General features: G+C 37.6%; 2 protein-coding genes across 2 annotated transcripts; one reads left to right on the plus strand and one right to left on the minus strand.

The window, feature by feature from the left end:
- Positions 1-6,377: 6,377 nt before the first annotated feature.
- Positions 6,378-9,273, plus strand: LOC131608834 (pentatricopeptide repeat-containing protein At5g15300). The gene is made up of 2 exons (XM_058880410.1): positions 6,378-8,257; positions 8,370-9,273. The coding sequence occupies exon 1, from the start codon at positions 6,586-6,588 to the stop codon at positions 8,143-8,145; it is 1,560 nt and encodes a 519-aa protein (XP_058736393.1). The 5' UTR covers positions 6,378-6,585; the 3' UTR covers positions 8,146-8,257; positions 8,370-9,273.
- Positions 8,258-9,466, minus strand: LOC131608835 (casparian strip membrane protein 3). The gene is made up of 3 exons (XM_058880411.1): positions 9,208-9,466; positions 8,814-8,937; positions 8,258-8,570 (listed from the first exon to the last, which is right to left on the minus strand). The coding sequence occupies exons 1-3, from the start codon at positions 9,417-9,419 to the stop codon at positions 8,355-8,357; spliced, it is 552 nt and encodes a 183-aa protein (XP_058736394.1). The 5' UTR covers positions 9,420-9,466; the 3' UTR covers positions 8,258-8,354.
- Between the last annotated feature and the right edge of the window lie 13,339 nt (positions 9,467-22,805).

Below are 22,805 nucleotides of genomic sequence, written 5' to 3' on the forward strand. Positions count from 1 at the left end.
TTTCTCTAAGTCTTGGTAATAGCAAGGAAAAAACCAAATAGGAATGAGTAGGAGCCTTGTAAGGGAGATTCTCCGAAGGTGTTGAGCTGTGAATTAGTAGGATTCAATACTGATGATGCTGCCGGTGTTAGGTGTGGATGGTGAGCTGATAGGACATAATAACCTTTGGAAGCGCGGAAAGAGGAGTCAGACCTTTCTAATTACGCTGGCATGAACAGTAATTGGATGGATGGAGTATTAGATCCTGATTCAACTTGGTGTATCTTAGACGAAAGTGGTTACCTAGTAAAGGTTGGTGGAATGTACGAGTGTGGTAACTTACGATTGGGCGAGGCTTGAATACCCAGTCGATAGAAGAGGATGTGTATTTCCGTTCTTATCATTTTGTATTTAAGTTCTAGAACTACGCTAGATGGAATATGAAATGATGTAGAAGCGTGAAATGCAGTGACCTAAGTTCTTGTTAGTTGTTGTTTATCTGACCCCGAGTGAAGCCATAGAACTACGCTTGGCGTTGGGCGTTCAGGCGAGTAAGAACTAAGATCTATCCGGACTGAATTATCCTTGGAATCTCATGCATGCGTGGGGCGAGTGGGTACGCGCACTGCATGGCAATCCGAAGTTGAACTTCAAATCTTCGTGCTTGGCGTTTTGGCTTTCCGAGTAAGTAAACCTTGATGTGAAGCACTCTCAGGTTTTAGCATCCTGAGGGGTGTGATTCAAAGGACTTGAGGAACGATGAACCTATTGGAGGTCTGTTCAGACACTTGTCGGTTGTGACTTTAGGATACGTGTGGAGATCGTTATACGCCACTGAGGTAGGTTGCCTGGATACATGGCCTCGGAGTTGGACCACCATGTTGGTACTACCAGACGGGTATAATGCCACAGTATCGCTATCGTGCACAAGATGCGTGAGTAATCCTTTTTCCGACATGTGTGGGACAAAGGTGATCTGAAGCTCAAGGTAGAATTCTGATTTGGCACTCGTGAGACACAGATGCAGACTCTCATAAGGTATGTGGGATAAGGATCCATACGTCGCATTTGATAGTAAAGGATCAAGATCCGATACTATGCTTATAGAGACTCTGAATGATCGTGCTCGCGCAAGTTAGAGTCAGATTATACCTTGCGGACGTTCTCGTTTCATGAAGGGTTAAGTTGGAAATTTTGCATGAGTGTATAGAGTAGGACTCATGTGCGGTCACGATATCCTAGTCATCATAGTGAGTGGCTATCATGTATCATGGGCGATCAGTGATGGGATATGTGAGTTGTATCTCGGACTAGCTCGATGTGTGATGTGTCTGGTAAGGTATTGCTAGATACTCTGTGTGGAGGAGTTTTAATCTTGGTAAAGCATGGACATTTTGGTTTGAGAACTGCTAAGGAGTTTATAAGAGAGATGTTCGAAGTGCAAGGTGCAATTTCTTGCATTGTGGCTACACTCAGACTGTTAGAAGCACCACAATGAAGGATGCAGCCGCCAAGGAAGATAGTTTAGGTCAGAGGTGGAACATACGTTAGATGACTGTGTGAATGGAGTGTGGCTGTGGGAGGATCGTTATATCAGTAAGTTGCACGAGTTATCAGAGGTGATACTACGCTAAGAGAATGAAGGTGTATGGTTGGGTAGAAGTTGTGTAGAACTGCTAGAGTTATCATGAGCTGCAGTACGTCGTGAAGGGTTTGACATACCGGTTGAGCAACAAGATTGGTTGGAATGAAAAACATAGCAGTTGTACGCTGTGGAAATCAGTGACAAGGACGAACCTCTAAGTCAGTGAATTTTTGGGTTTCAATGTCCTGAGATCGAAACGTGTACCTAAGTTGTGGTGGATGAACTATATGGAATGGCAGAGTAAGTAGAAGCTTGATTCTGGAGAGTATACAACTTTGAAGAGTAGTAGTCGATGATGGATGTATATGGAGTCTTGGCATGTGCTGTAATTGGACAACTATGGATAAGGAATTATTGTGTATTAATGGAAACTAAGTGAGTTATGGATATAACGTGACTCAGAGGATTTCAAGTTGTGTGACTTGTTGGAATCAGAGTAGCGCAACGGATCAAGGAATAATCAGATAAGTCTGAGGTAGGAACGAACAGACTATTTGTAGGATTTTATGTTGGGATGAAAGTATCTTCCTAAGGGAAATTGTCGGAGCAGCGTTTCGTCCATTCCAGTCTCTCAAGGATCACCATAACTCGAGAGGTGTTGTCAATGGACCAGCTTGGGAATACATTTTTGTGGGTGGCAAGGGGTCCGATGTTCGTAGGTCATCAGTTTAGCTTGCGAGTCACAAGGGTTGGACTGAGCATCAGACCGTCGAAATGCTGAAGGCTAGAGAGGGCATTCAGTTGGCGCAAGTTCTTTGTAGTTATGCCTTGTGTACTATGATTGTACAGGAAGACTGGTACAATGGTTACAGGTCAGTTGTTGAATTTCACGTCTTATTAGTAGAATCTTGTTCGAAGCGGTCGAATGTCAAGGCGATAGTTGCAAGACGATTACACCTTCGCGGTTTACGGTGATAGTTGTATAGGTAAAGGTAATTTAGGACAATCATCCTAAGACTTTGGGAACCAGAGGTTAAGACCAAGGAATTTGGAGATCACCTAATGACATTGTATGGAATTGAGTGGAGAATAATTTGAAGTGTTGTCGCAGAAGTGACGTTGTGGCAGTAAGTTCTCGAACGGGAAGTAATTCAAGGAGCTGAGTGAATCAGTGATGTTTGTTGAACGAGGGTGAACACACCAGATAACGAAATGAAGGATATCCGACATGAGTGGATTATTAGAGTTTTTGAATTTCTGGGGATTCAGTGCAGAGCAGGGAAGGTCAAGGACCCTGGAGGGATATTTCCCCAGGTATGTCAAGACGAAGTATCAGATTCGACGTATTGCTTGAGAGTTAAGGTTTCTAATCATGTGTAGTGGGATGCAAGCGTTTTGGCAGATTATGTTTCTTCGTATGGAATGATCCTCAGACAGAGTAGTGAGATTATCTAAAGACGAATGTGAGTAACATTCTTTCCCTTGATTGGATAGATAAGAAGGGTTGGTCTCCGTGGTAACCGGAAGGAATTCGAGGACGAATTCTAATTAAGGGGGGGAGAATGTAATATCCTGATCTTTTGACACCGATAATTATCATTTAAATGAGTAAATGGTAATTAGAGAGAGATCATTGGTCTTATTCTCTATTAATCTAAGAATGATTATTAGAAGAATTAGTGGAGTGGTTAGAAACAAAGAGGATTGGTTAGAATGGAACTAAGTGGCAAAGTGGTAGTTTTGGCTTAGTTGAGGGGCACAAGAGACATTTAACTCTATTGCATGGACTTAAGGACTTGTTTGGCTTGCAAATCAGAATTTGTGGAGAAGAACAACTTAAGAGCAAGAGAAGAACTCATGAAGCAAGTTCATTTTCGCACCTTGGGTACAGCTCCACTAAATCAGGTATATCTCTCAACTCGTAACTCCGATCGTAACGATTCTGGTCCCATTGGATAGCTAACGAATTTCTCTTCGATTTGCACCTATGGTTCGCGTTCATAGCTTCTGTTTCGAAGGAGAAAACTGACCTTGAAGTTGTGTCAGTGATGCTGAAAGTGGGTACAAGTGTGATTACGGATTTGATGAAGATGGAGTGAAACTTTGGCTATGGTGGGAGTCCAATGGCAGCAAACATCATCTTTCTAAACCTCCATTTTAGCAAGGTGAGTCCTTTAGATAGAACTTGGGTAGGATTTGGGGAAGAAAGCATGTCAAGGGTTTAGATTGAGATAAATATATTGCATGCTTAAATGAATGATAAATGTGATAAATTGCTAATTGGTGATTCTATGTAATGCATGCTTGATTTTATGCTTAGATTGTGTGTTATGAATGTATTGTGTACATTAGATCACTACTGCATGTTAGAATTCGTTGGGATTATGTTAGTGATGCAGGGAATCAATTATGGGGAAATTGGGACTGATTTAGAACCCTTAAAATGCAGAAAATTGATTCTGCTTCAGGGTAATCGGTTACTGGCATTTGGGTAATCGATTACTTTGTAGAAAATTGCGTTACAGGGCATTTTTCATGCCAGTAACCGGTTACTGGACTCTGGGTAACCGGTTACCCTGGGCAAAAGTGCAAAAATCAGCAAACTCTAGAAAGTCGTAACTTTCGGCTCGGGTATCGGAATTGCGCAAACTTTATATCGTTGGAAAGCTAGCGACGTGTACTTTCTAATTAAATAGGTCCCCAAACCAGAATTATTGATTTAATAATAGTGGAGCCCCACTTAGTGAATCAAGGAATTAGTATGAGAACTTATGCCTTTACTATTTGACCAATACTTCTCCTGTTATGTGTGGCATTTATTATTTAATGCTTATTATGAATGTGATATCTATGTTTGAGATGATATGCAATTATATGATGTGCATGAAATCCTATTGACACCGTCGTTTTGGTTAAACGATCGGCTTTGGTTGTATTGTATGGATTAACGCTTGTTATGCGTGTGTATGCTTGAATCGAAGTAGACCCGGTACTAAGTTACGATTCGGACCGTGGGTCCTGGAGTTGTCCGTGGGACTGCCCTGATCATGGATCCCAGAGGCACATACCTGAACTACCGTTGCAGTGTGCTTGTGAGTGCCGTACGGGGCTTTTTACTCACTTGCTGTATACACACTCGCGTGCTCGGTATGATGGCGTTATGCGGCTAAGTAAGCCTACGCATAACAGGTAAACCATCTCTAATGATGCCATGTAGGCTACATCATTAGGTTCCTATCCGGATGGGCTCATGCGTCAGGACGGCGTGTTGCACTTGCTGTTAACACCACGTGCGTACAGATGGTTAATGGGACGATGTCGCCTCTTAGGCAAGGTCATCTCGCAGCCATGTAGGCTTGTGCGAACCCATTTAATCATTCTTGCAGGGTGCTTGTGTAAGTCTCTTGACAAATAGGCATGGGTGAACCCACCGAGGGTGTGTTAGTAACTTAGTCTAGTGGTATTAACGTACTTCTGGATTCCCCGTACATGGGTATGGGTCTGCATACGTGTTTGTTGTACTATTTGTGTACTGTGATGCGATGACTCCTATGGTGGACGATTCATGTGTTTGCTCCGTACTTGTACCGGATGTGAGGATAAACCCCGGATCAATGGTGGATTCGGTTTGTGATGCATGTACCCTGTAGAACCGAGAGGACCCATAGGATAGGAGGACTCACTGAGATTTAGTAATCTCACCCCAATCAACTTATATTTTTTTCAGGTGCAGTTTAGTAGCGTTTGACAGATAGCAGGTTCGGATTGACGGCTTAAAGTGGTGACGGCTCGGAGACCTCGTCAGATCTCATTTTCCGCTGTGCAGATCCATTGAAGACACATGTGTTGTAATTCTTATTAGAATTTCATGTTGTATTTTATATGGATCTCTCTATATCTATAGCTTTTGTATGTACTCAATATCAATTTTAATGTTTCATGCATAATATACTAGTCAGTTATGTATGGGGCGTTACAGGTTAATTTTTAAAAAGTCATCCAAACCAAACCAATGCGGTTAGGATTGGTTCGGTGGGCTACGGTTTACACCATAAAATAAAAATGTACTGAAATAAAAAAATAATAATAATTCATTCTTCCATACATATATTACAGTACCATTAAAAAGAAGTTTTTCATACTAATTACACCAAAATAATTCATTCTTACATACATGTATTTTACACCAAAATTACTACCATATAAGTGTATCATGTATTTTACAGTACCATACTATGTATTTTACATATACTACATACTAAATTACTAATATAACTTCAGTTATTCATACTACATACTATATAGAGTTTTTCATACTAATAAACTACATACTACATATACAAGTATCAGATAACTTCAGTTCTAAATATTAATACAATATTACAACTTCAGGACTAAATATTATCAGTACTACATATACACCAAATGCTTCTCTAGAATGAGTGAGAGAGAAATCAGAGAATGAAGTTGAAATGTTGAACAAGAAGGAAGAATGAAGGAATAGTGAGTCACGTGACGTGAGTGTACAATATTGCAATTGAATTGGAAATATAATAAATTAATTATAGAAATTCAAAAGTTTAGTTAAATATGCGGTTCAGTTCGGTTTGGTTCGGTTTTGTGAAATGAAAACCGCAAACCGAACCGAACCGTGCGGTTCAGCCCAAAAATCATCCAAAACCATCCAAACCAAACGCGGTTTTTGCGGTTTTCGGTTTGGATTAGTTCAGTTTGTGATTTTCCTTTTGGATTGGTTCGGATACGATCACCCCTAAAAATATGTACATATTTACGTACAAGTTGAGGGTTATTTACTATATTTCAACAATGTTTTGCAGTAGTGATGAAATATGCATGTTTCCCCTGCCAAGTACCCCAGTCAACCCACTAATGCCATGATCCTATCTTCTATTTTTGTTATAGTACATACTATGTATATTTCACATCGTTGAACCTTTTTTCAAAATGAAAACAAAACAAGCCTTACAATCGATGTATTAGAAACGAACAAGTTTAACATCATGATCAGAAAAGGAATAGGCATAACCCCCACGGTTCCCAACCTCAACACCCTCAAACAAATCCACGCTTTGATAATCATTAACGGTTTCGACACTACCTCCAACGTTGCCTTCCTCAGAAACCTCGTACAAACAATATCCACCTCACTTGTAGGTCCCATTGCTACTCCAACCGTCAGAAACTATGCACACCAACTGTTTGCCAAAATTCCCGAACCAGATACATTCATGTGGAACGCCATGATTCGTGGTTCCTCTCAGAGCCCTGATCCTCTACGAGCTATCTCATTGTATTCTCAAATGCACCGTTGTTTTGTTAAGCCTGATAACTACACTTTCCCTTTTGTTTTCAAAGCGTGTACTAAGCTTTTCTGGGTGAATACTGGTTCAGCTGTTCATGGCAGGGTTTGGAGATTTGGGTTTGGTTCAAATGCTTTTGTGAGGAATGCCCTTTTGGTTTTTCATGCTAAATGTGGTGACTTGAAGGTGGCAACTTCACTTTTTGATGATTCTTGTAAGGGTGATGTGGTTGCTTGGTCTTCGCTTATTGCTGGTTATGCAAAACGTGGAGATTTGAAGTATGCGCGAAAACTGTTTGATGATATGCCTGAAAGAGACTTGGTGTCGTGGAATGTGATGATTACTGGGTATGCTAAGCAAGGGGAGATGGAGAATGCGAGGTTGCTTTTTGACGAGGCTCCGTTTAGAGATGTTGTTAGTTGGAACGCGGTGATCGCAGGTTATGTGGTTTGTAAGTTGAACCAACAGGCATTGGAGTTGTTTGATGAGATGAGTATAGTCGGGGTTTGTCCGGATGAGGTGACTTTGTTGAGTTTGTTGTCTGCTTGTGCTGATTTGGGGGATTTGGAAATTGGTAAGAAAGTACATGATAAGGTTATGGAGATTAGTAAGGGAAAGTTGAGCACGTTGTTAGGGAATGCAGTTGTTGATATGTATGCTAAATGTGGAAACATTGAAGAAGCGCTTTGCGTGTTTCGGTCTATAAGAGATAAAGATGTGATCTCGTGGAACTCGGTCATTGTTGGTTTGGCTTTTCATGGACATGCCGAGGAATCACTTGGCTTGTTCAAGGAGATGCTGAGGACTAAGATTTGTCCGAACGATATAACTTTTGGTTGTGTTTTTGCAGCTTGTAGTCATGCTGGTAAAATCGATGAGGGTTATAAATATTTTGATCTTATGAGAAATGAATATAAGATTGAACCGAACATTAGGCATTACGGGTGTATGGTAGACATGCTAGGACGCGCTGGACTTTTAAAGGAAGCGGTTAAGGTCATCGATTCCATGAAAATTGAACCTAATGCAATTGTTTGGAGGACTCTGCTTGGAGCTTGTAAGGTTCATGGAGATGTAGAATTGGCAAAAGTGGCTAATGAGAAGCTTCTTAGAATGAGAAAGGACCAGAGTGGCGACTATGTATTGATGTCAAACTTATACGCTTCGCGTGGTGAGTGGGACGGGGTTGCAAAGGTAAGGAAGTTAATGGATGAGAGTGGTGTGACAAAAAGTCGCGGCTCTAGCTTTGTTGAAGCATGAACATTGGTTGATGTTGCAACCGTGTTTTTAAATTATGGATGTAGTGGTAATTATAATCTCACGATTTTGCAGAAAATAACAGTAATGCAAACATTGAATATCAAACACATAGGTAAACATGAACATGACACATTAGATATCTCTCTCACACACACTCACTTTTCTTCAATGATTACAAATAGGCATGCATTGCATGTAACTAGATTGGTTTAACGTCTTGATAGAACAAGAGCTGACAGAAGGATTAGGATTATGAAGAGAGGAATTGCAATGAAGGATCCAATCATTGAACCAGAAATTCTGTCACAGAAAGAGTTGTATTGCTGACAGAAAGCAAACCAATTTGCTTTGGCATTTCCTTTGTGTGCTAAATAAACAATAGATGCTGCTGCTGAAGATCCAGCTGTCAATGAAGCTAGCATTATCTGCATATACAGAGCATAAAGTCAATTAATCATGAGCACAACTTTAACTATGTCATTTTGTTTTTTTTACTCATTTGTCTATCTATTAAGCTTTCTAAAGCACGGACATCTTTGAACAAAAGTGTATCTGGTGTTTAACACATGTCTGTGTGCGACATCGACAACGACGTTCAATTTATTTATTTTTTTAAAATTATTATTGATGTGAACGTATCAGTGTCGAGTCTAGTGACATGTCCGTACCGTGTCCAAAATAATCAATATGACCCTAGTCATTCTTGCACTGCTCCTTATGATATGCAAGATGGACAAAGGTAGAGAAAGCATCAAGTAGCCACTAGCAATAGCACTAGCAGCTACAAAAAACCTGTTTAATTTCAATGACAACAAAAATGAGATTAGGTTAGCATATTAATTTCAATGAAGCATTTTTAGAATCCATAATAATATTTTATTGAAACTAATATTACTTTGTTCGCAAATCTTAACTCGAATAACAAAAATCGATATTATTAGGTTAGACGTCATCACCAGAGTTCGAGTTCAAATCCTGATTGGTACTCACGTTTATATGTGTGGGTTTCTAATAATTATTAACATTTTGTCAGCATAACCAAAAACAAACAAATAAACATACCTCAGGGTTGGAAGATCATCATACTTGGCCCTAAACCTAATGAACTGAGTGAAAAAGGGAAGTGACTCATTAGTAGTTCCCATTGCAATTGCACTTCCTAAAGTGGCTCCAATTGCAATCAACCTTAAAATGAAATCAATTATAGAAACTCCTCTCTTAATGCTTCCCTTTTGTGTGGATGATTTTTGTTCAACATAAGTTGAGTTCATCATTTTTCCTAAGTTGAATGAAATATATTAATTTGAACCTTAGTACTTGAAAGGGGTTTAAAGGGATATAATAGAATTGATGGTGTACTTTGAATAAGAGAATAGTAGCTATTTATAGTAATTCGTTTCATGTTCATTCATATGCTACATATAATTGTGGGGTGTCAATTAATAAATAAAAGGATCTATATCAATAAAGTATACCTAATCAAAACCAACAAATCCAACAAGTCCATTTGCTTTGAATAACTTGCCTTTCTATGAAAAACACAACATATATATAATATATTGTTCCATACAAAAGCACTTACTAAGAGTTTCTTATCTTATCAAATATTCTAAGTTCAAATCTAACTATAAAATGCAATAAAGTCACTTTTCAAAAAAGAAAATTGCTTATTTTTGTTATGTAAATTAGTTTCATATTGTTTGAAAATCGAGACTAAAAGTAATTTTTATATCACATTCATACTCTTTAACTCAATGGAATATCTTTTATAAAAGACAAAAGTTATAAGAATTCTCACATTCAAAACAGACAATATCTCGTAGTCGCAGTAGCGTGGACTTGAGGTCGACCAAAACATTGACTCAAGAAGGAGGGGTCGGGCCCACATGCTCGCGCCTTGCTCTTTAGCTTCGACTAATGACAATTGTTTCGGGCTGAAGAAAATAATTTTATATTATTTAACAATCGAGAGGTAGAGGGTAGTTTATATACAATACTCAAACTCTTTAATATAACGAGATATCTTTTGTAAAGGACAAAACTTTGAAGGTTCTTGCATTTAAAGTAGACAATACTCGTACTTCATAATTGCAATGACACGGACTTAATGTCGATTAGAACAATTTTAATTTTTTCAAACTCGAAAAATAAGTTTTTACAATAAGTTTTTACAAACAGAAGATATTTCTTTTAATGAAAGAAATATTATTTTGAAAAGCTTTTTCAATAAATACAAAAGCCATATTTATTAATCTATATTATCTTGTTAAGAGATAACACCTGTCGTACTTGCTCTATGTTTCAAATCTAATATTTTTATTTCTTTGACCTAAAACTAATATTTTAATGATTTTCATCTAACTCCACTAAGATTTCCTTAATCAGAAACATTATTTCATTCCTAAAAAAGGTCGAAGGACAACGTTGGACTTCACATAGTCAGTACAAAAGCCAACGTACTCATCCCATAATCAAACTATAAAATAGACATTGGTTTGATATTTGTTTCAATACAATACAACCAAATCATTATAATAAAATAGGTTAACTACATATTATTTAGACTTAACTATAATTTTGGTCCCTCTATTATTTATTTTTTTGAGTTTTGATCCCCTATTTTAAATTTTGAAATTTTAGTCTCTTTATTTTGATTTTTTGAGGATTTTGGTCCTCTTACAAATCCGAATGCAATTTTTAATGAAATGGAACTCACATTGATGACATGTTCAACATAAATTTTAAATAAAATTAGTTTTTTTTTTTTGAAAATTTCAATGCTAAACTGACACTGACACATCATTAATGTGAGCGTCATTTCATTTAAAATTGCCTTCGAATTTGCAGGGGGACCAAAATCCTCAAAAAACTAAAATATAGGGACTAAAATTACGGATTTTAAAATAGGGGACCAAAATCCAAAAATAAAAGGATAATATGGGAACTAAAATTGCAATTAAACCTATTATTTAAGTTCATCTGCTATGAACTTTTTATTTAATGCCTCTATGTTATGTTTCGTGAATTTTAGGGAGAGGCTTCCATCTCCTCGTATTTTGTGGACTCTTTTTTAAATTTGAAAATAATTATTGATGTGAAAGTAATATGAAGTGAATGCATACAATAAGTGTGCAAATTGAGTGGGCGATCATATTTTGAGAGGTCGATTCCTTATAAATAGAGTGGATGAACTCGTATGCACTTTAGTTTGAAGTGGACTTTTTCTTTAAATCTTGTCCGTGATAACATATTTGATGACAAACTCTAAAACAGAATTTTAGCTCTGTCTCATAGACGAGTGTGTATTGGTAAATACTATGACGTTAAAGTTAGTAATTGTTATAACTCTAAAGTTTTAGGTAAGAATATTGTGTACCTGAGTTTGATTTGTAATCATTCTTTTATAGTGATATATTAGGGTTTTAAGGCTATAGAACCTTCTACTTGTTACAGTTGTCTCAGAAGGCAGATGTCAGAAGATTCTATGGAGTATGATCTAACGGTCTCATGGACCCTGCCAGCTCTAATCAGATGTACTTCCATAGCGAGTTCATCTTAATTTTCCAAGTTTTTGGCTTAATGATGGGATGTCTGAGTAACTTACCCTCAACCCTTGACATTTCCCCATCTTTCCGCATAGTGTTTATCCCTATGTCTATAGGTCATAGGTTGAGGGGTTCATTTAATGGCTTCTATGAAATTGTAGACATAACGACTATATTGTGGAGAATAATGTTTCACTTATTGTCATGTGGTGTTCGTTCATTGGCTATTAGTAGGCATTTAGCGTCCTTTCGTGATTGTTGTTGGATCTGGTCCATTGACCGTTTTAGTCGTTGGATATGGTTCATTAGTCTTCTTTCAAACAATCATTTGGCTTTAATAAAAGGGTGTTTTATTTCGCTTTATCAACTTCCTAGGTCCTCTTGTTTCTTCAATCTCTAACTATCCAAATAACATTTTAAAAGTTTTTGTGTCCCATCGTTGTTCACTCTCCATGCTTTTTCTCCTCACTTTATTGTGCATTCTCTTCCACCGATAAATTTGCAACTTATTTGTATTGTTTTAACTTTGTTTTGCATCTATGTGAGTGATGGTTCCTATTTTTCTGAGTGTTTGTACTTCATTCCTGTGTGGTCGTGTTCTTCCTTGAAATATATAAAGTTTTGTAAAGTCGTTGTGTTTGTGTGTACACATTGTTTTACTATCTTAAGAGCTACTCTTTCTTAATTACACACTATTGATCCATAAAAGATAAATATAAACTAAAATACATGATTAGACAAGCTTTCACAACTTCAATTTCTTTTGATGTTGAGCTTTCTATTTGAATATTTTTTGTTTCAACACGAGAACCTTCTTATCTTTTCTTTTTGATATATTCAATCTCTTTCTACTTTGATAATGTTCATATTCTTTTTAGCTTTGTTCATTTTCATCATCAAAACAATAGACAGTAACGACATAACCTACACAACACATAGAACCACACAAAAATGAGGCAATCTTCATTGTCAGTTTTTTGATGAAGAGTTGATCATCAGATCAACTAACCATCATGTCTCTTGTATGGTGAGGGAAGTCATTGTAGGTTATGGTATTTGAAAGGTTTTAGTGGACCAAGGGAGTTCCTATTGAAGGATAGAAAAACACTTAGAAAGGGGGGGGTTTGAATAAGTGTAGCTTTAAAAACTTGACCGATAAAAATAAATTGCACAGTTATTTTTATCCTGGTTCGTTGTTAACTAAACTACTCCAGTCCACCCCCGCAGAGATGATTTACCTCAACTGAGGATTTAATCCACTAATCGCACAGATTACAATGGTTTTCCACTTAGTCAGCAACTAAGTCTTCCAAAGTCTTCTGATCACACACTGATCACTCCAGGAACAACTGCTTAGATACCCTCTAAGACTTTCTAGAGTCTTCTGATCCACACGATCACTCTAGTTACAACCTGCTTAGATAACCTCTAAGACTTCCTAGAGTATTCTGATCCACACGATCACTCTAGTTCCTTACAACTTAATGTAATCAAATCTAAGAGTATTACAATTGCTTCTTAAAAGCTATAATCACAAACTGTGATATTTCTCTTATCGTTTAAGCTTATTCTCACTAATATATTACAACAGCAATGTAGTGAGCTTTGATGAAGATGAAGATTCTGAGCTTCGAATAGAACAGTGTTTCAGCAAGTTAATATTCACAGAAATTGTGTAAGTTCGTTAACCTTGCTTCTCATCAGAACTTCATATTTATAGGCGTTGGAGAAGATGACCGTTGAGTGCATTTAATGCTTTGCGTGTTCCGTACAGCATCGCATTTAATGTTATACGCTTTTGTCAACTACCTCGAGCCTTGTTCACGCTGTGTCTACTGACGTTGCCTTTAATAGCTTCTAACGTTCCTTTTGTCAGTCAGCGTAGCCTGCCACTTGTACTTCCTTCTGATCTGATGTTTGTGAATACAACGTTTGAATATCATCAGAGTCAAACAGCTTGGTGCAAAGCATCTTCTGATCTTCTGACCTTGAAGTGCTTTTGTGCGTGATACCATCAGAACTTCAGTGCTTCTGATCTCATGTTCTTCTGATGCTTCCATAGACCCATGTTCTGATTCTGCTTCGACCATCTTCTGATGTCTTGCCAGACCATGTTCTGATGTTGCATGCTGAACCCTTGAGACAAAGCTTCTGAGCGCTGAATTATGCATACTCTTTATATATTTCCTGAAAAGGAAATTGCATTGGATTAGAGTACCATATTATCTTAAGCAAAATTCATATTATTGTTATCATCAAAACTAAGATAATTGATCAGAACAAATCTTGTTCTAACAATCTCCCCCTTTTTGATGATGACAAAAACATATATAAATGATATGAATTTGCGATCAGAAAGAGCAGACGGCAAAAGACAAATTACACAGCTATAGCATAAGCATGTGAATATGTCTCCCCCTGAAATTAACAATCTCCCCCTGAGATAAATAATCTCCCCCTGAAATAAATACTCGAAGAACTTTAATAAAAGACTTCCCTGATTATTTCGGTAGAGACGATCACATAAGCTTCTGTCTTCAGAGAATTCATAGCTTCTGACTTCTGCTTCCATTGGACAGCTTCAGAACTTGAATTTCTTTAGATCCCTAGAACACTCATAGCTTCTGATTCCTGCTTCCATTTAGGACAGCTTCAGAACTTGAATTTCTTTGATCATCAGAACATTCACAACTTCTGATTCCTGCTTCCATCTAGGACAGCTTCAGAACTTGAATTTCTTTGATCTTCAGAACATTCACAGCTTCTGATTTCTGCTTCCATTTAGGACAGCTTCAGAACTTGAGTTTTCTGGATCTTTAGAACATTCACAGCTTCTGATTTCTGCTTCCCTCGGATAGCTTCAGAGCTTTGAATTTCTACCAACATCACTTCATGCTAGATTTGTATCAGAACATTGTTGAATGTACCAGAGCATCATCAGAGCATCTCTACATCCTGAAATGTTACAGAACAAAACTAAACAACAAAAGTCAGCATGAACGAGTCAGAACATAAAATGTATATTAGAACACATGATATGTATCAGAGCCATATAGGCTAAAATAATGTATCAGAGCAAATAGAATTTTGTCAGAACAAATAGACAAATATGGATCAAATTCTATTATCAGTGCTTCTGATTCTGAAGCTTGACAGCACTCAGCTTGCTTCAGTTTCCATGAGCTTATTCTTTTTACAGAATAACGCTTCTTATGGTTTTGCTTCTTGTGTTTGCTTTGAAGATTTTCTTCACTTCTTTATACCTGCAAAACACTTAAACCATATAGAACTTGCAGTTCTTGTTAGTGAATGTGTGGGAGCTTTACCCAGCAACTGATAGATTAATCAAATCATTTATCATTTATCTTCTCCCCCTTTTTGTCATAACATCAAAAAGAATATTTCAAAAGATTCAGATGTATAAAACGACAAATAAAATCAATGAAATGCAAAACAAAGAAACTTTTCATTGATAATCAAAAGATATTACATGAGAAGATGTTTAACAAGCAGATGCAACAAGGAAAGAAAACTACTAAGACCAAAGACTAAGACCCTAGCTAAGACAAAATCTGCGCCAGCATGTCTTGAACCCTGTCATAATTTGCAGTTTTCCTTGCCATGAAGGAGTGAAACGCATCATTGACTGCTTCTTGGGCTTCCAGGCGAGGGGTCAGGGAGACTTGATTCTGATGCAGATCTTCCACAATCTCTATCAGAAACAACATTCTCAGCAGGTGAAGATGAAGAGATTTCTTTGGAATGGGTTGAGGGAGAGGAAAGGTTAGATGAAGAGGAAGTTGAGTCTTGAAGGTAAAAAGATGAGGAAGAAGATGGAGATGATGGAGGGCTTTCACCAGGGGGTTGAAACACACGTCTAGAATAGTTTCCAGACAACTTTGCTTCGAATGGATTCACCTTGAGAGGGTCATAGGTGATCTTTATCTTTTTGGGTTTGGAAGAAGATGTTTCAACAGCTTTTCTCTTTTTGTTTTGATCATTTTCATGGTTTCCTGGGCTTGATGAAGAGTTCATGATGGATTAGCAGATAATGAACAGCTAGGGTTTGATATGAATGCAAAGAGATAGAGAAAGAAAACAGAGACAGAGTGTAATAGAGAAAATATAAGAGGGAAGGAGAAGCGTTTGAAGAGTATTTAAAAGAAAATAAAATGAAACAAATGATGGATAGCATTTAATGTTACGTGACATGAGGAGAGATAATAAAGACAAATGAGGTGACTAGCACAGTTACCTATGGTCGGCGTCCCTTCAACTGCACGCGCGCTTATCCATGAACAGTAAAGACAGGTTTACCATCCCGAGATAAAACGTTACAGCTGTTTTGCTTTAAAAGAGGTTCTGAATCAACTTAGACAATGAAACGTTAGTAATAACCGAATCATAATTTCTAAAAGATTTCAATCAGAACTTCTGATTAAAAAATAATCCACTTTCATTTCAGAAGATACTCATACATAAGAACTTCTCATCTTCTCATTCTGGGCATAAATCCATACTGATGTTCTTCAGAATGAACTTAAACCTATCTTCAGCCAGGGGTTTGGTAAAGATATCAGCCCATTGATGGTCTGTATCCACAAAGTTTAAAGATATAACACCCTTCTGAACATAGTCCCTTATGAAATGATGTTTAATCTCAATATGTTTAGCTTTTGAATGAAGAATAGGATTCTTAGATAAACATATAGCAGAAGTATTATCACGGAATATAGGAATGTTACTCTCATATATCTGATAATCTTCTAGCTGACTCTTCATCCAGAGCATCTGTGTACTGCAACCAGCAGCAGCGACATATTCTGCTTCTGTTGTTGATAGAGCAATAGTTGCTTGCTTCTTGCTATACCAGGAGATCAAATGACTTCCAAGAAATTGGCAACTTCCTGAAGTACTCTTTCTTTCAATTCTGTCTCCAGCATAGTCAGCATCGCAGAATCCTACTAAGTTGTATTCTTTAGATTTTCTGTAAACTAAGCCAACATTAGTAGTACCTTTCAGATACCTTAGAATTCTCTTAACAGCAGTTAAATGAGATTCTCTAGGATCTGATTGGAATCTAGCACACAAACAAACACTGAACAGAATGTCAGGTCTAGAAGCAGTCAAATATAGAAGAGATCCAATCATACCTCTGTATAACTTCTGATCTACCTTCTTACTTACCTCATCCTTACCTAGGATGCATGTTGGATGCATAGGAGTTTTGGCTTCTTTGCAGTCTAGAAGATTAAACTTCTTCAGAAGTTCCTTCACATACTTGGTTTGGTGAACATACGTTCCTTCTGATGTTTGATTTATTTGTATTCCAAGGAAATACTTGAGTTCTCCCATCATGCTCATTTCAAACTCAGCCTGCATAGACTCAGCAAACTCCTTTCCAAGTGTAGCATTAGATGTTCCAAAAATAATATCATCTACATATATTTGACAAATTAAAATATCCCTTTTAAAGGTTTTACAAAAGAGAGTAGTGTCCACTTTTCCTCTAGTGAAACCATTATCCAGAAGGAAAGAACTTAAGCGTTCATACCAAGCTCTGGGAGCTTGTTTCAATCCATACAACGATTTCTTTAGTTTAAAAACATGATTAGGAGACATGGAGTCTTCAAAACCAGGAGGTTGATGGACATAAACTTCTTCATCTATATAACCATTTAAGAAGGCACTCTTAACATCCATCTGATAGAGAGTGATGTTATGTTGAGTGGCAAATGAAATTAATAGACGAATAGATTCTAACCTGGCCACTGGTGCAAAGGTTTCTGTATAGTCAATCCCTTCTTGCTGACTATAACCCTGAGCCACCAGTCTGGCTTTGTTCCTTACCATTTCACCTTTCTCACTGAGCTTGTTTCTGAAGACCCATTTTGTACCGATTATATTGAATCCATCTGGTCTAGGAACAAGATCCCAAACATCATTCCTTGTAAACTGATTCAGTTCTTCTTGCATAGCAATTATCCAGTCTGGATCTTCTAGAGCATGATCAACAGAAGTTGGCTCGATCAAAGATACAAGACCTAATTGACAGTCTGCATTGTTCTTAAGGAATGCTCTTGTTCTGATTGGATCATCCTTCTTTCCAAGAATGACATCTTCTGAATGACCAGAAATGAGTCTGGATGATCTTCTGACAGATGGTTCTTCAGAAATGCTTAGATTCTCCAGAGAAGCTGATACTTGATCTTCAGATTCTTTGCTTCTGAGAAGCTCTGCTTCTGATGCGTTGCTTCTTGGCTCAACAACTTCTGATATATCAATATCACAATCTGCAAAATTATCAAACTGCTTTGGTTTTTCAGAACCAAGCTTATCATCAAACCTGATATTGATTGATTCTTCTACAATCAATGTTTCAGTATTGTATACTCTGTAGCCTTTTGAGCGTTCAGAATATCCAAGAAGGAAACATTTTTGTGCTTTGGAATCAAACTTACCAAGATGATCTTAAGTGTTCAGAATAAAGCATACACATCCAAAAGGATGGAAATATGAAATGTTGGGCTTTATATTCTTCCACAATTCATAAGGAGTCTTATTTAGAATAGGTCTGATAGAGATTCTATTCTGAATATAGCATGCAGTGTTTATTGCTTCTGCCCAGAAATGCTTAGCCATATTGGTTTCATTGATCATGGTTCTGGCCATTTCTTGCAGAGTCCTATTCTTTCGTTCTACAACTCCATTTTGCTGTGGAGTTCTAGGACAAGAGAAATCATGGGCAATACCATTTTCTTTGAAGAACTCTTCAGAGAATCTGTTCTCAAATTCACCACCATGATCACTTCTGACCTTTATGATTTTACACTCTTTTTCAGATTGAATCTGAATGCAGAAATCAAAGAACACTGAATGAGACTCATCCTTGTGTTTCAAGAATTTTACCCACGTCCAGCGGCTATAATCATCTACGATGACTAATCCATATTTCTTCCCTCTGACAGATGCTGTTTTGACTGGGCCAAACAGATCAATGTGCAAGAGTTCTAATGGCCTTGAGGTAGAAACAACATTCTTGGACTTGAATGCAGGTTTGGAGAACTTGCCCTTCTGACATGCTTCACAAAGAGCATCTGATTTGAATTTCAGATTAGGGAGTCCTCTGACAAGATCCAGTTTGTTAATCTGAGAAATCTTTCTCAAACTAGCATGACCTAATCTTCTGTGCCAGACCCACTGCTCTTCAGAAACAGACATAAGACAAGTCACCTTCTGACTCATAAGATCTTGCAGATCTGTCTTATAAATGTTGTTCTTCCTCTTGCCTGTAAATAGGATTGAGCCATCCTTCTGATTTACAGCCTTGCAAGACTTTTGATTAAAGATTATATCATAACCATTGTCACTCAATTGACTGATAGATAAGAGGTTATGTGTTAATCCTTCTACAAGAAGTACATTAGAAATGGAAGGAGAGTTACCAGACTTTATAGTTCCAGAGCCAATTATCTTGCCCTTCTGATCTCCTCCAAACTTGACTTCTCCTCCAGACTTAAGCACCAGGTCTTGGAACATAGACCTTCTTCCTGTCATGTGTCGTGAGCATCCAGAGTCCAGGTACCACGACATGTTGTGCTTTGTCCTTTTTGCAGCCAAGGATATCTGCAATAGGAATAATCTTATCCTTAGGTACCCACATTTTCTTGGGTCCTTTCTTGTTAGATTTTCTCAAGTTCTGATTGAACTTGGGTTTAACATTGTAAGCAATAGGAGGAACAGCATGATAATTCTTAATGTGAGTTTCATGATATTTCCTAGGTTGTGTCACATGCTTCTTAGTGTGTGTAATGTGAAAACTTTGAGCATGTGAAGTGTACCTAATATCATGTGAGTGGCCATACTTGAACTGATCATACAATGGCTTGTATGTGATTTTCATCTTATCAACAGGTTCAAGTTTGTATGGGGTTTCACCCTCAAAACCAATGCCAACTCTACTGTTTCCAGACACAGCATATATCATAGAAGCTAGCTGACTTCTGCCAATACTTCTAGATAAGAACTTCCTGAAACTTAAATCATATTCTTTCAGAATATGGTTTAGACTAGGAGTGGATTTTTCTGAATTGGAAGGAGATCCAACATTATTGGATAATTTTAAAACTTTTTCTTTTAATTCAGAATTTTCCAACTCAAGCTTCTTCGTTTCAAATTCAAATAGCTTTTTCAGCTTTTTGTATTTGAGACTAATCTGAGACTTGAATTCCAGAAGTTCTGTTAGACTGGAAACTAACTCATCTCTAGTAAGTTCAGAAAATACCTCTTCAGAATCTGATTCTGATGTAGATTCTGATCCGTCATCTTCTGTCGCCATCAGCGCACAGTTAGCCTGCTCATCTTCAGAGTCTGAATCATCTTCTGACTCATCCCAGGTTGCCATAAGACCTTTCTTCTTATGAAACTTCTTCTTGGGATTTTCCTTCTGAAGTTTTGGACATTCATTCTTGAAGTGTCCAGGCTCATTGCATTCATAGCACATGACCTTCTTCTTGTCAAATCTTCTGTCATCAGAAGATTCTCCACGTTCAAATTTCTTTGAACTTCTGATGCCTCTGAACTTCCTTTGCTTGTTCTTCCAGAGTTGATTTAGCCTTCTGGAGATCAAGGACAGTTCATCTTCTTCTTCAGATTCTGATTCTTCAGGATCTTCTTCTCTAGCCTGAAAAGCGTTAGTGCATTTCTTGATATTGGATTTTAATGCAATAGACTTACCTTTCTTTCGAGGCTCGTTTGCATCCAGTTCAATTTCATGACTCCTCAGGGCACTGATCAGCTCTTCCAAAGAGACTTCATTTAGATTCTTCGCAATCTTAAATGCAGTCACCATAGGACCCCATCTTCTGGGTAAGCTTCTGATGATCTTCTTTACGTGATCAGCCTTGGTGTATCCCTTGTCAAGAACTCTCAATCCAGCAGTAAGAGTTTGAAATCTTGAAAACATCTTTTCAATGTCTTCATCATCCTCCATCTTGAAGGCTTCATACTTCTGGATTAAAGCGAGAGCTTTAGTCTCCTTGACTTGAGCATTTCCTTCATGAGTCATTTTCAAGGACTCATATATGTCATAGGCCGTTTCCCTGTTAGATATCTTCTCATACTCAGCATGAGAGATAGCATTCAGCAAAACAGTTCTGCATTTATGATGATTCCTGAAAAGCTTCTTCTGATCATCGCTCATTTCTTGCCTTGTCAGCTTTACGCCACTGGCATTTACCAGATGTTTGTAACCATCCATCAGAAGATCCCATAGATCACCATCTAGACCAAGAAAGTAACTTTCCAGTTTATCTTTCCAGTATTCAAAGTTTTCACCATCAAATACCGGCGGTCTAGTATAACCATTGTTACCGTTGTGTTGCTCAGCAGAGCCAGATGTAGATGTAGACTTTGCAGTTTCATCAGCCATCTTTTACTGAAGCGTTTTTCTCTTCCTGGATCTTTTCTAAACACGGTTAAGTGCTTGCACCTTAGAACCGGCGCTCTGATGCCAATTGAAGGATAGAAAAACACTTAGAAAGGGGGGGTTTGAATAAGTGTAGCTTTAAAAACTTGACCGATAAAAATAAATTGCACAGTTATTTTTATCCTGGTTCGTTGTTAACTAAACTACTCCAGTCCACCCCCGCAGAGATGATTTACCTCAACTGAGGATTTAATCCACTAATCGCACGGATTACAATGGTTTTCCACTTAGTCAGCAACTAAGTCTTCCAGAGTCTTCTGATCACACACTGATCACTCCAGGAACAACTGCTTAGATACCCTCAAAGACTTTCTAGAGTCTTCTGATCCACACGATCACTCTAGTTACAACCTGCTTAGATAACCTCTAAGACTTCCTAGAGTATTCTGATCCACACGATCACTCTAGTTCCTTACAACTTAATGTAATCAAATCTAAGAGTATTACAATTGCTTCTTAAAAGCTATAATCACAAACTGTGATATTTCTCTTATCGTTTAAGCTTATTCTCACTAATATATTACAACAGCAATGTAGTGAGCTTTGATGAAGATGAAGATTCTGAGCTTCGAATAGAACAGTGTTTCAGCAAGTTAATATTCATAGAAATTGTGTAAGTTCGTTAACCTTGCTTCTCATCAGAACTTCATATTTATAGGCGTTGGAGAAGATGACCGTTGAGTGCATTTAATGCTTTGCGTGTTCCGTACAGCATCGCATTTAATGTTATACGCTTTTGTCAACTACCTCGAGCCTTGTTCACGCTGTGTCTACTGACGTTGCCTTTAATAGCTTCTAACGTTCCTTTTGTCAGTCAGCGTAGCCTGCCACTTGTACTTCCTTCTGATCTGATGTTTGTGAATACAACGTTTGAATATCATCAGAGTCAAACAGCTTGGTGCAAAGCATCTTCTGATCTTCTGACCTTGAAGTGCTTCTGTGCGTGATACCATCAGAACTTCAGTGCTTCTGATCTCATGTTCTTCTGATGCTTCCATAGACTCATGTTCTAATTCTGCTTCGACCATCTTCTGATGTCTTGCCAGACCATGTTCTGATGTTGCATGCTGAACCCTTGAGACAAAGCTTCTGAGCGCTGAATTATGCATACTCTTTATATATTTCCTGAAAAGGAAATTGCATTGGATTAGAGTACCATATTATCTTAAGCAAAATTCATATTATTGTTATCATCAAAACTAAGATAATTGATCAGAACAAATCTTGTTCTAACACCTATGACATCATGTAAATGGAACCATTCAGCGCACACAAAGACGGTATACTTTTCAACAGTTGTGACCTTCAATTCTTCAATGGGTTGACCACTATGTATTGGTAATGCTTGGGCCTAATGAGCCTAATAAGATAATAAAGGTCTTATTCCTGATATTTTATTGCAAATAAATCTTCAAACAAATCATATGCCACCGAGAGCTTAGACATGAATCAGACTAATGTCTATGCAAGGGTAATGAATGACCTAAGCGGACCAACAAGCCACAATGGGATATCAAATAAGGAACGACCATTGAGAAAGGGAGATAATGCCCCAAATATAAGGATATCGTGAAAGAAAAAATGAAAAAACGAATTTTTTACATTAAAAAACCATCTCATCTCGTTTC

This window comes from Vicia villosa, linkage group LG6 (genome assembly GCF_029867415.1).
Source record: "Vicia villosa cultivar HV-30 ecotype Madison, WI linkage group LG6, Vvil1.0, whole genome shotgun sequence".
Classification (NCBI taxonomy): Eukaryota; Viridiplantae; Streptophyta; class Magnoliopsida; order Fabales; family Fabaceae; genus Vicia; species Vicia villosa.